This window comes from Bos mutus, chromosome 7, assembly GCF_027580195.1.
Source record: "Bos mutus isolate GX-2022 chromosome 7, NWIPB_WYAK_1.1, whole genome shotgun sequence".
NCBI classification, from domain to species: domain Eukaryota; kingdom Metazoa; phylum Chordata; class Mammalia; order Artiodactyla; family Bovidae; genus Bos; species Bos mutus.
This window is the reverse complement of record NC_091623.1, coordinates 26,064,994-26,078,513: the sequence shown is the minus strand read 5'-3', so window position 1 is coordinate 26,078,513 and position 13,520 is coordinate 26,064,994. Positions and strand designations below refer to the sequence as shown.

The window sequence follows — 13,520 nt, the reverse complement described above, 5'->3', positions numbered from 1 at the left end:
AGAGAGTCTTCTGCCTTTGTTTTCCTCTAAGAGTTTTATAGTTTCTGGTCTTACATTAAGGTCTTTAATCCCTTTTGAGTTTATTTTTGTATATGTACTCTATATGTTTGTAGGAAGTACTCTAATTTCATTATTTTGCACATAGCTGTCCAGTTTTCCCAGCACCACTTGTTGAAGGGACTATCTTATCTCCATTGTATATATTGATTTACTGGTATATAGATTCACTTGTAGAAAGAAATTGAATGGTGACAAAATTAGGTGATTTATTGATTTCTCTTAAATCACATCTTCATATTTGACTTCATTATTTCTTTAAAATAGTATAGGTTACCGGAGTATCAGAGACATGCTGAAATAAGTAAAATTTAAAAAAATCCATACTGTACTACTTCAGGGAAGAGAATTAATTATACTTGTCATTTTAATAATTAATTTCTAGCTGTTAAAAATAGGATAAAAGTATTGGGGGGCAGTTATTTTCAAGCTGAATGCTAGTGATACTCTGCTTCATTTGTGTTCAGAGAAAAAAATTTGTCATATATTTTACATATGGATTAATTTCTTTATTATGTTTTTGAACCTATTGTGCATGCTTGACTTTGTTAGGCTTCTTTTTTTATTTTCTTCAAGATCATTAACTTTATCAGAGCAGTAAAATTTTACTTACTTATACAGACTTCACGTCATCCTTTACAAAAAGAATTTGAGATGGTGAACTGTATTATGAATTTTCATTATACAGTCATGGAAATTCATTGTGAAAAATGGAAACTTATGTAACCAAATGAATGGTACTCTTTAAAAGTGCTTGCCTTGGATTCAGGTATTGCTGTTTTTGCTGAGGAAACATTTAGAAGGCTTCTTTTGGAATTTTCCTCAAAGTCAGTTAATAGTACTGTATAAAGGAAATGATCTCATTACAGTTCAGTCATATCTCTGATTTTCTTTTATCAAAAGTATGACTTCAGAAACATTTTGTTTTTGAGATTGAAGATTTGCTATTATGAAGATGTTCCAAAGACTGTACTGGTGATTTCAGAAGGGATGTTTTAAAAGTGATCTGGGCAATAGAAGCTACACTGACATATGAGACTACACCTCTTAACTCCTTAGTAGAGAGCAGCAAGCACTTAAGGGAACATTTCATTACTGTTGTTAAGCAGTTTATAGTTGTCCCTCAGTTCAGTGCAGTCTGCTGGCCAGTTGGAGTTGGGATGTATTCCAAGCTTATACATTTTTTCCCCTCATTGAAATTGTCAGGGCCAGACAATAAACATATTTGCAGTTACTAGTTGAGGGTGTCCTTTGTATAAGTGAGTCTTCTGTGTTCAACTGTTTGTTACATTTGTCACTTAAGTAAACTACAGATGATAGTTTTTTTGTTTCTTTGTTTCAGCTTTTAACTGCTTTTGAGAATGCATTGGGCTTATCAGATAAGATTCCTAGCGAAGATCACCAAGTGCTTTATAAACATTTCATTCAGTGTTTATCCAAAGTAAGTTGATTTTTAAAATTTCTAATATGACTTTTCTATTCTAATGAGGAACGTATTCATAAATATATTTTACTGCTACTCAGTTTATTTTACTTTTTTTTTTTCAAGTTTCCTCATGAGACTGCTAGGTTGAAGAAGGCCTGTGAAGGAATGATAAACATCTATCCCACTGTACAATATCCATTAGAAGTGCTTTGTTTACATTTAATTGAATCAGGTAATTTCTTCTTTATTATATTGTGTGTCCTAGAGATCTGAGAGTAATGTTGATGTCAATCAAAAATTGCTTTATTGCCTATTGCTTGTAAAGTATTATTTCAGTATTTCTGGACATGAGAGGAGGTATGATAGTTAGTCTTTATGCACATGAAAAGGCTAAGAAATACAGGAAAGTATAGTGACACAGGGAATTGTGAGCCACCGAGTTCATTGTACAATTGCACTCGTCTCACATGCTAGTAAAGTAATGCTCAAAATTCTCCAAGCCAAGCTTCAGCAATACGTGAATCGTGAACTTCCAGATGTTCAAGCTGGTTTTAGAAAAGGCAGAGGAACCAGAGATCAAATTGCCAACATCCACTGGATCGTTGAAAAAGCAAGAGAGTTCCAGAAAAACATCTACTTCTGCTTTATTGACTATGCCAAAGCCTTTGACTGTGTGGATCACAATAAACTGTGGAAAATTCTGAAAGAGATGGAAATACCAGACCACCTGACCTGCCTCTTGAGAAACCTGTATGCAGGTCAGGAAGCAACAGTTAGAACTGGACATGGAACAACAGACTGGTTCCAAATAGGAAAAGGAGTACGTCAAGACTGTATATTGTCACCCTGCTTATTTAACTTCTGTGCAGAGTACATCATGAGAAACTCTGGGCTGGAAGAAGCACAAGCTGGAATCAAGATTGCCGGGAGAAATATCAATAACCTCAGCTATGCAGATGACACCACCCTTATGGCAGAAAGTGAAGAGGAACTAAAAAGCCTCTTGATGAAAGTGCAAGAGGAGAGTGAAAAAGTTGGCTTAAAGCTTAATATTCAGAAAACGAAGATCATGACATCTGGTCCCATCACTTCATGGGAAATAGATGGGGAAACTGGAAACAGTGTCAGACTTAATCTTTTTGGGCTCCAAAATCACTGCAGATGATGACTGCAGCCATGAAATTAAAAGACGCTCAATCCTTGGAAGAAAAGTTATGACCAACCTAGATAGCATATTCAAAAGCAGAGACATTACTTTGCCAACAAAGGTCTGTCTAGTCAAGGCTATGGTTTTTCCAGTGGTCATGTATGGATGTGAGAGTTGGACTGTGAAGAAAGCTGAGTGCTGAAGAATCGATGCTTTTGAAGTGTGGTGTTGGAGAAGACTCTCGAGAGTCCCTTGGACTGCAAGGAGATCCAACAAGTTCATTCTGAAGGAGATCAGCCCTGGGTGTTCTTTGGAAGGAATGATGCTAAAGCTGAAACTCCAGTACTTTGGCCACCTCATGTGAAGAGTTGACTCATTGGAAAAGACTCTGATGCTGGGAGGGGTTGGGGGCAGGAGGAAAAGGGGCAGATGGAGGATGAGATGGCTGGATGGCATCACCAACTCGATGGACGTGAGTTTGAGTAAACTCCAGGAGATGGTGATGGACAGGGAGGCCTGGCTTGCTGCGATTCATGGGGTCGCAAAGAGTAGGACACGACTGAGCGACTGAACAGAACTGAACTGAATTCATTGTTGATTAGTAAGGTCTTTTGGAAGGTGGGAATTGGAGAAGGTCTTGAATTTTCCATAGAAATTAGATGAACAGGAGGAGGTGAAAGATACTCCCCATGGCATGAGCAGAGGTATGGAGCTAGGTGCAGTTTGGGGGAATAGTAGAATAGTTTTATTTGCTGTAGTAGAAAGACTAAGATCTGTTTCAGTTAAGTAGTTTAGACTGTATTACATAGGGATATAAATGTCCTGGAGAAGATTTTGTTAATGATAAGCATTCTCAGTGTTGATGTTATGTCGTATGTCATTGTCACACAAGTACATTGTTAAATATGATAAAGTAATGAAGTTTGTGAATGATCTGCTTTTTCAATAAAACAGAGCAGAATTCAAGTCAGATAGTGTGTCTTAGTGTGTGCTCAGTGCTCTTGCTTCGTTGTGTGCTTTCTCTGGGGGAAGAGAGAGAGGTGATGACAGCTAGCCTGCTGGGAGTTGCCACAACTTGCAGCTGTAGATGTCTTGTGCCTATCAGTTTACAGAATGTTGACTATATTGGTTTTCATAGCAGCTGCTGTCCTTTTTTGCCAGGGTCTGTGCTGAACAGGTGCTTTAAAAATAACTTGAATATCACTCCTGTCCATGTGTGTATTCACCTGATACAAATAAAGTTCATTGAAGTCAGTCATTGGGATGGAATTAACAGTACCAGTACCAGTGTGGTAGTGATTGTGAGTTGGTGCAGAGCTTTCCTAAGCTAAGTTTTTTCACTTTGTTGCTAAATGAGTATACACTTGGGAATGCTTTGTTTGTTACTGACCGTCACATATTCCATAATTGAAAAATGGTCGAAAATTACCGCTAAAGATAATTGAGGGAAAATTCCTATTACAGAAATCTCATTATACCAATCTTGACTCTGCCTACTCTGACTTCCCCTTCTAAGTCCAACTTGTATTTTTTCCCCTCTCGTGCCTGAGTTGAAGTCCTGAACTCTTACCTTCAGTCTGTGATTTTTTTATGGTGAGCAGTAAATGGATCCCCTTCTCCTTACTTTAACTGAGTCCAAGATAGACGTGGAAGAGCACTTTGCTCTAACGTGAGAAAAGCAAACGTTGTAAGTGTTGTGCACGCTCAGTTGTGGCCGATATTTTGTGACCCCTTGGACTGTAGCCTGCTAGACTCCTCTGTCCAGGGAATTTTTCAGGCAAGAATACTGGAGTGGGTTGCCATTTCCTCCAGGGGATCTTCCTGACCTAGGGATCGAACCTACATCTCTCGCGTCTCCTGCATTGGTAGGTGGATTCTTTGCCGCTAATGCCACTCGGGAAGCGCAGAAGTGTCGTAGTGAGTAGCTTATGAAGTATAAAGTCTCTAACTTGGTTTGCAGGATATATTGTACAGAAAATAGACTAGATTGGATAGAATAAGTGATACTAAGAACAAATGAACTGTAGGAACGAATGAACTGGGAATATGATAGCAACTGAAAGTAACAGGTAAATGAAGACAATAGAGATTTTTTTAGAGGTGAAAGGAGGGAGAAATCAATTTTAATTTTGGGCTTTCCTGAAAAGTTGTACTAATATGGAATGATGGTTTGTACAAAGGTAAGTTGTTGAGAGGAGGTGTTAACGGGTGTTCAGAGGGGAATGCTCATCAGGGTTTACTCTCGAGAGAGCAGTACAAAGGCTAGTTTTAAGGCTTGGACACCATTTGCGTGTAGGTGAAAGGGAATGGAGTGGACGACTTCAGAGGATGCCTGAAGAGCAGAAACATGTATAATGTGCCTTGTGTGGAAAGGGAGGAAGAGGGGGAAGAAGGAAATGGAGGACAGAGAAGTGAAGAGGTCAGAGAGGAAAGAGGGGGACCTCGATAAAAAGCAAGACAGAAGGCAAGGAAAGCATTTCACAAGGGTGAGCTGTCGTGAGAGATTGAGCAACTAGTTTTATGATTAAGAGGCCTTTAGTAGGGCTGTCTTTTTTAATCAAAGTGAGTGAATTGAAATTTAGAATACATGATGAGAAAAGAGGAGGAAGAAGTGGAGAGCAGGTATAAAGGGAAGCAATCCAGGGACAGACTGACTTCATTTAAGGGACGGGAGGAGGAAGTGTGAAAGGGGATAATAGACTTTTAGAGGAGAAGGGGAATTGCAGTGGTGTCACCTGGAAGGAGACTTTCAAGAAGAAAGAGCTAGTTAACATTATGGGCGTTGCCTTGCGGTCAAGGAGGAGGATGCCTACTGAGAGACTTTCAGTACCAGAAGCATGCTTAGAGCTTGTATGTATGGTTTTTATTTTGTTTTGCTCTAATAGGAAGCTTAGTTCTAAATCACTCAGTTTCTTCAAACTTTAACTTGAGGCCAGTGTGTTCCCAAGATAAGCGGACTGGTTTTCTTTATCGTGTAGCCCCTGGTATCCATCTTCCAGCCATTTTTCTGTGTTTACAATTGTGATTGATAAATTAATGGCTGGAGTTTACCCTTTTGTTTCTGTTCCTGTTCAGCTATTCATTCTTGACCTGCTCACATGAAGATACTCTGACATTTCTTTTTGAAAACTAATTAAACGTTTTCTTAAGAGGCACATATAACCCTGTAATGTGAATTTGTCGAGTAAATATGCCTTCATATCCCCAAAAGCCTACAAAATTGTAGAAGTGGGATCAACAAATAGTTTGCATGTAAAATACTTATCCTTTAATTAAAAATGAACTAAAAAACAAAACCAAAGAAAAAAAAGTAGTCTGCAGACTTTTGCCTGTAAATTCAATACTTGACAAAATATTTTAGTAAAGAGATAGCAAAGGGGTTATGCCGTTTGATTAGAGAGGGTGTTGGTTTATGTGAAAAAAAAAAAAATCATTCTCAAAGAGGTTTTGAGGATGGGTAATTTGCAGAGTTGAAAGAGAGCTCTATATCCTGGCAAAGGGGAGTGGGTTGGTGGATATTTATCCATGTGGGACAGCTTCTTTCCCTGCTGGAATGTTCGTTGTGAGGGTTTTCGGAATGGAGCAGTGCAGACTTGGACACGTTAAATACAGGAGGTGTAGCTGGCAACCCACTCCAGTGTTCTTGCCTGGAGAATCCCAGGGACGGGGGAGCCTGGTGGGCTGCGGTCTATGGGGTTGCACAGAGTTGGACACGACTGAAGTGACTTAGCAGCAGCAGCAGCAGCAGCAGCAGCATTATTCTGGGGTGAGAGCTTAATTGTTAAGGCAGGACAGTAGGAAGCTGTGCTTAATGGTTTCTTTCTTTTTCATATTTTCGTTGCTCCTTGAAGCTGAAGTTTCTGTATATTAAGAACTTTTGAAAATCTGGAAGGCCTCCTAAAGGCTGATCTATCCTCCCCCAGAGTACTTCAGTGCCTGCAGAATTTGCTACTTCAACAGCAGTTAATCACTGAGTTCTTTTCCACTGAGGACAAATAGATCCGTTCTCCTTTGTCCTCCTTTGCATGTTGAGGCTTGAAGATGTGTTTTCGAAATGACTCTGTTTATAAAGCTTCACATAACAAGTAGTGAATAGCTTTCGCCTGATGAAATGTTATTTCATGCTAAATGACCTTTTTTGATTTATTTTGTTTTGCTTTATTGCTGAAATGGGGGAAGATAAAAAAGGACTTGGTTCTTCAAACAGAAAAGAGTGTAAGGTTTTGTGTTCTAGAAATATTAGAAAATCCAGGTGGAAATAAAGAAATGAGTACATGCTGTTTTTCTCCCTCCCAAGCTAGGCTATTTAAAAAAAAATAAAGTTCTATGGCACTGATGGATTCCTTTGGGATGTCAGAAATAATATAGTTATTAAAAAAAAAACACCTCTTGCCTTTTTTTGTGATAAACTTTAGAAAACAGAATTCTTACAGCTATTACTTAGCACCTGCTCTGAACCTTTTCAGAACATCTTTTATCAGCTCCATGTCTAGCTTGCCCTGTTTATTTTTTTATTTGGCTGTGTGGGGTCTTTGTTGCAATGTTTGGGATCTTTAGTTGTGGCATGTGGGATCTAGATCCCTGACCAGGGATCAAACCCGGGTCTCCTGCACTGGGAGCACAGAGCCTTAACCACTGGACCACCAGGGCAGTGCCTCTTACTTGCCTTATTGATAAATAAAGGTAATATGGCCAAACTGTTTTAAAGTCACTGAATCTGGAATCTTGGAATCTTTTAAATGTTAAAAAGAGCAGATAAGTAAATGATTTTCTATTCAGATTAATGAAGTCTGTTTCCTCTCTGGTTTTGTCTCCAACATTTGTATAGGTAGTATTTTCAATAAGAATTAGTATGGAGAAGTGGATTGAGAGTTGAAGCTGGAATATTCCTTGTGTCGTTATTACTGTTGATGGTTTTTGTGAACACTGTAGAGAAATCCTCTAAGTGCCACTTGATCATATGTAGAGAGTATGTTCTTAAGGGCTTGACGTGAATATAGTTTCCTCAAATCTCATTTTGTTTCTATAATTGTGCTCCCAGATGTTAACAAAGGGAGTATGTTAGAAAAATTTACCTTCTTTTAAAAGGTTTTCATGTTCCTGGACCTTTTGGAAACCCTTTTCATCTCTTAGTCACACTTTGCTTACACTCAGTGTGGATGTTCATTGGAAAGATGCCTGACTGGCTTGTCTTCTTTTCATCTTAGGTGTGTTTTCTGTAATCAGGGCAGTTGTGATAGCCAGGATAGCCTGTCATGAATTGTGTTTTTATGGAGTAAGAGAGTTTTGACTCAGTTGAGTAGAAATTGAAGATAAAATTTTAGTAGCCATTTTATTTTCTTTTTTAGAATGGTGACTGTTTTTAATTCTCCATAGTAATTCTCAGCCATTTGCCTATTCATAGACTCAGCCTTTTGGGACATCTGTTATTACGGTATTAATTTTTTTTAAGTTTTTCCCTTTAGCTGTGCTGGGTTTTCGCTGCTGTGTGGGCTTTTCCCTGGTTGCAGCGAGTGGGGGCCACTTCCCAGCCGCGGTGTGAGGGCCTCTCTTGGTGGTGGTGTCTCTTGTGGAGTATGGGCCCCAGGACACCTGGGCTTCAGCAGTTATGGCATGTGGGCTTAGTGGTCACATCTCCCAGGCTCTGGAGCAGAGGCTCAGTTGTTGTGACTCATAGGCCCTCTGCTCCACAGCACATGGGATCTTCCCAGCCCAAGGACTGAACTCATGTCTCTTGCACTGGCGGGGATTCCTCACCGCTGAGCCAATAGTAAAGCCTCGTAATGGTATTTTTAAAAGATCATTACAATATTTAATGAATGTCTGCCATGTGTAAGATACTATACTAGCCCCTATCTTTCAGAAATGACTGTTTAGTTACAGAGACAGCAAAGGCAGGGTATACCTGTCATAAAGCTAGTAATACAGTGGGCATATGGTATTGGCAAATACTGTAGACTGGTGGTTCTTAAAGTATGATCTCTGGACCAGGAGTATCACCTGAGAACTTGTTAGAAATGCAGATTCTCAGGGCTAATAGCAGACCTGCTGAATCCTGAATCAGAAACTTTGAGAGTGGAGCTCAGCATTTTTGGTTTTAAAAAGTCTTCCAGGTTATTCTGATATCTGATAGTTTAGACAATACCACTGGATAAAATAGAGGGGGGGACCCCATTGGTTTGCTTTTGGAGGATGCAGGGTGTATGAAACTAGGCATGTCTATTCTTGGAATTCATATTTATAGAAGCGATAGAACATGTTGACAGAAGGAGAATTCTTGTGTAGAATCAGGCTTCTTCTTTCTGGCTTAGTAACCAAAGTAATATTTCTTCCAATTGATTCTCACATTTCACCAAATAGTATTGAAATTTTAATTCTTTAGCCATTATGAATTCTGTGAATCTTTGGCGCCAACTTGGACTTCTAAGTTAATATGTAAAATATTATTTAGGGATTATGCATTGTTGTATGTTTGGTTTTGAAAATTTTGTGTAAATATGTAAGCTAAATGGTATCATGCAAAGAATTCACCTTTAATATCTGTTGCTGAAACAGTGGTTCCATATGTGGTTTGTGACTGTTTTACATAAATACATAAGCATCAGGTCTTTTTTCAGTTAACCTGTTTTTATTTATTCCCTTGTTTATTGCTTCAAGTTGTAAATTACTGTCTAAATTACTTTTTAAGAATTTTCTTATGTGATTAAACAATTTATTAAAGTGGTGAATGGTATTCACAGTTTATTCTCAAAACAGAAGCCTTCTTTTCCACCTGTTTTTCTGCTTTTCTGGGAACAGGAATCTTGGGATTGATTGTGGTTTGAGAAAATGGAAATACAACAGAACCTACAATGTTTTCTAAGCTAATTATTTTTACCAAAATAAATTCAAAATGCAGACACTGAATGATTACTACGTAAGCTTAACTGTTAACTTACATAGGAAAAGGAAGTTTTGAAAGAATGCAAAAATGTAGTGCTGAACTTGTAAGCCTGAGAAGAACGTGACTCAGTCTTTGTATAGGGTGCCGTGTGCTGGACGAGTCCACTGCATCTGGCACCTTGGGTGTCTCATCTCTGGCAGTACATTGTTGTCCAGGGAGAAATTAGCGAAGATTCTGTCCTTTGACAAGAATTCCTTCATATAACAACCAAAATTGTACTGCTGAATAGAAAAGGGAGACCTGGTGGCAAGCGGTGGCTGAGTCTTAGCATTATGACAAGTAGCCATAGGTTTCTTGTGTGAAACCCTTGAGTATGACAGCAGGTTTGGTTTACTGATACTGCTGTGAATAAAGTGGTTTCTACTTCTGGTATTTAAGAACAAGAAGGAACATGATTTTTTTTTAAATGAAATGTTAATATTTTCTAGATTTGTTGATCTATTTAAGTTTTGAATTCCTGGAATCAGAATGTGGAGGTGTTTGTAAGAAGCCAGCTTTTGAGATTTAATTTTTCAAAAACTTACATCTTAAAAAGATTTATGGTGCGTAGGTTTTGGCACATATTGGTATACGTATGCTAATAACTTTTTCTTTTAATTCCAGGAAGTCTTACTGATGAGGGAGAACAGTATTGTTGTAGACTAGTGGAAATGGATCCCCAAAGTGGTACAGGTCTCATAGGTTTAGGCATTAAAGCATTACAAGACAAAAAGTACGAAGATGCTGTTAGGAACTTAACAGAAGGTAAGTGTGTGGGGTGCAGAGTATAACATGAGGTATAGGTGTCAGTCAGCAGTTATTTATCTTTGGGCCTTTCTTTAAGGAATGTATATATTTAGGATAGAAGCAAAAAAAAAATGTACATACATATTCTGGAGTCTGCTTAAGTTTGAATTCCAACTCTGCCATTCACAAATTTCAAGACCTTAGGAAAGTTCATTAAACTCTTTATGTCTTATTGTTTTTATCTATAAAATAAAGATAATGTCTCCATCCTTAGGAGGCTTTAGTTTAGTCTTGCCCAGTATGATGTTTCTGGATGAACTTTGATTCAGATTGAGATCTGAGTGACAGATAGAAAGCCTGGTGGTGGGGAGGGTGCTGTGGGCTGAGAGTTGAGATGGCCTGAGGCGAGAGAAAAGCTGGCATTCGTGGCACTCCTGGCCATTCAGGGAGATTGGAAAAGGAAGTATGAGAACGATTGAGGCTGGAGAGGGGCCTTGCAAACCTCATTAAGGAGTTTGTGTGTTATCCAATTGGGAACCATTGGACGTCTTAAGTATAGGGATTTCATAATCCCATATGTATTTTTAGAAATATTCTGACTACAGTGTAGAGAATGAATTTGAGTAGAGGGCAAGCACTTGCACTGATCTGGGATGGGTGATGGAGATCCCAACTGAAGTGATGGGCATGGAATCAGTGTGACTTTGTGACTGGTCAGATGGGTGACAAGGGAGAGGGGAGGAGACTCATTTGGGGAGTGGGTGGCAGGGCTGTTCACCTCAGTAGTGATGGAAACCTTGGACTTTGTGATTGCTGTTATCTTCTTAGGGATAAAGGAAAGCCCCCTCTGCACAGCTGGATGGTATCATCTAGCAGAAGCCCAAGTAAGAATGCATAAACCTAAGGAAGCTGTTCTTTCATGCAACCAAGGTATTCTTGACATCTTTAAGGGTGGTCAACCCTGCTGCTTCTCGTCTTAAGGAAGAACGATGGTGGTGCTTTATTTTGTATTCTAAGTTGACAGCTAATTTAAATTTTACTGGGGAGATTAAAAACCCATCAGGAGAGGGGTTCAGGATTGGGAACACGTGTACACCAGTGGCAGATTCATGTTGATGTATGGCAAAACCAATACAATATTGTAAAGTAATTAGCTTCTAATTAAAATAAATAAATTTAATTTAAAAAATTAAAAAAGAAATAAAAGTAGAAGTGAAAAAAAAGCCCATCAAGTCTGTATGCATGTCTACTACTATATTTATTTTTAAACCAACAGTGAGTATTTTTCCAAGGTTACTTATAGTTGGAATTTTGATAAAGCCACTTTAGGCTTACGTGGTGATGCTGTGTGTAATCGGGAAGTTTCTGGTGTGTTCTACAACCTTCACTCCAGTGTAGATTCTTGATTCCTCTAATGTAGATAATAGACAAAGAAAGGTATCTTAGAGCTTATTTGAATATGTTCACATGGGTCAGGTGTGGGTGTCAGAAATCAGGAAAGCGATTCACTGCTCTTGACCTAGTTGGTGACCTTACTTCTGCAGCTGAGAAATAATTTACCGTGGTTCATCCTAATTCAGCTTCTTTACCCTTCCCTTATCTTTAATGGGCTATTTCTGTGATAGATGCTTTGGCTAAGGGTTAACCTCTGCTATATAGCAGATATAGACAGCCATTGTTGTGTTTCAGGATGTTCAGTTTTATTATATGTTATGTGAAGATAGCAATTTTAAATTTTGATCTGTTTTAAATTCAGGTATTTTCATAAAGAGTTCAGGGAAAAATTTATATTTAGCTTTGAATTGTTCTTCATGTATATTGTTTCAACAGTTTATATATCTGTAATTTGTTATGTTACCCTTAAGAAATGAAAGTGAAGTGTTTTGGTTGTCTTCATTTGGCTGTCCTTCCTTTTGTCAGCTCTGAAGAATATAGATAATCTTGGTGTGTCTGGTGGCAGTCTGCATCAGAAGAATCTTTGTCTTCGTTTGAAAGCAGAGGCTTTGATTAAACTCTCAGATTATGAATCTTCAGAGGAAGCAATTCGTACTCTTGATCAGGTAGTCTTATCATTGAATTTTCCCTTCGTTATTAATATTTAGTTTCTGGTCAACCGGGCATCAACCATTCTCTCCTTGCCACAAATAGTTACTTAGGAAAACTTTGTGTTAGAGGTATGAATTCACTAAATCTGCACTTCTGTAAGTTATTTACACACTTGGAAACTCCTCAAGTTATTTGTTTGCTTCTTGGTTAAGTGCTTACAATGTTTTTCATATGATGCAGTTTCTTTCTTATTCTTGCTCTTATCCTCCTTTTCACTGTTTGCCCTCTGGGGTTATAACTACTTGATTATTATTAATTTGAAATTCTAAATTTTGCCCTTCAGATAATATTTCATAGATTATTGACAAGAATTGTCACTTATTATTGTCTTATTATTGAAGACACTAGTAGTTTCATGGTGCCTTTAGAGATATTTTTCAGATAAAGGCTATTTTTTGGTAAAACTGAAATTATATCACTCAGTATATTGCAGAGTTTTTAATTTTTAGAAAAAAAGTCCTTGTTTTATATATTTCAAAGGGCTTTGCATTTCATAGTATTTCTTTAAAATTAGAACAGCTGTCAGAATCCTTCAAAACCTAGTATCTTATTTTCTTGTTTCTACTTGTCTTCTTGTCTTCATCAACAGTGTGTTTTGTGTAGATGCTTTGGAGAGGTCTTTCCATAGTTTTCTTTTTTACAAAAAAAGATGAGTTTCTGGAAGAACTGGTGGAATCCAAGTCTGAGACAGAAAATGTACAAGAAGAGTCCAGAACATCTTATAATGCAAGAAATCAAAAAAATTATAAATGGCTATAGAATTATCTCAGAAGGGTTCAGGAGCTAGCATGAATTGATTTTTGCAGACTAAAAAGGGGATGCTTTGGGAACTAGTAACTGCATTAGATTAAAATACATCATTTATACTTAAATCCTCATGTTAATGTTGATACCAAAAAAATCAATGAAACATGCTTAATAAAGTGAATCTTTGAAGGATGCTAAGGGACCAGTTAGAAAGAAAAAAGTACCTTTTGTGTCTTTTATGAACTGTTCCTCAGAATAATCAAATAGATACTGAGAGAAGAATCTTCTCTTTGTTGAATTATGCCACTGAGTAAGGAAAGAAGGAATGATAGAATCGGAAAATCACTATTTTCCAGTCTGAAATGGAT

The 13,520-nt window shown here is 37.9% G+C and overlaps 1 protein-coding gene across 3 annotated transcripts in view; it reads left to right on the top strand.

The window, feature by feature from the left end:
• SKIC3 (SKI3 subunit of superkiller complex) overlaps nt 1-13,520 on the top strand; it is a 101,645-nt gene that overhangs the window by 15,476 nt on the left and 72,649 nt on the right. For all 3 annotated transcript variants that reach the window (XM_070373152.1, XM_005899305.3, XM_070373153.1), the window contains 5 exons: nt 1,400-1,498; nt 1,607-1,715; nt 10,177-10,317; nt 11,128-11,229; nt 12,220-12,359. In XM_070373152.1, the coding sequence (XP_070229253.1) occupies nt 1,400-1,498; nt 1,607-1,715; nt 10,177-10,317; nt 11,128-11,229; nt 12,220-12,359 (591 nt within the window). The remainder of the gene's footprint in view (nt 1-1,399; nt 1,499-1,606; nt 1,716-10,176; nt 10,318-11,127; nt 11,230-12,219; nt 12,360-13,520) is intronic.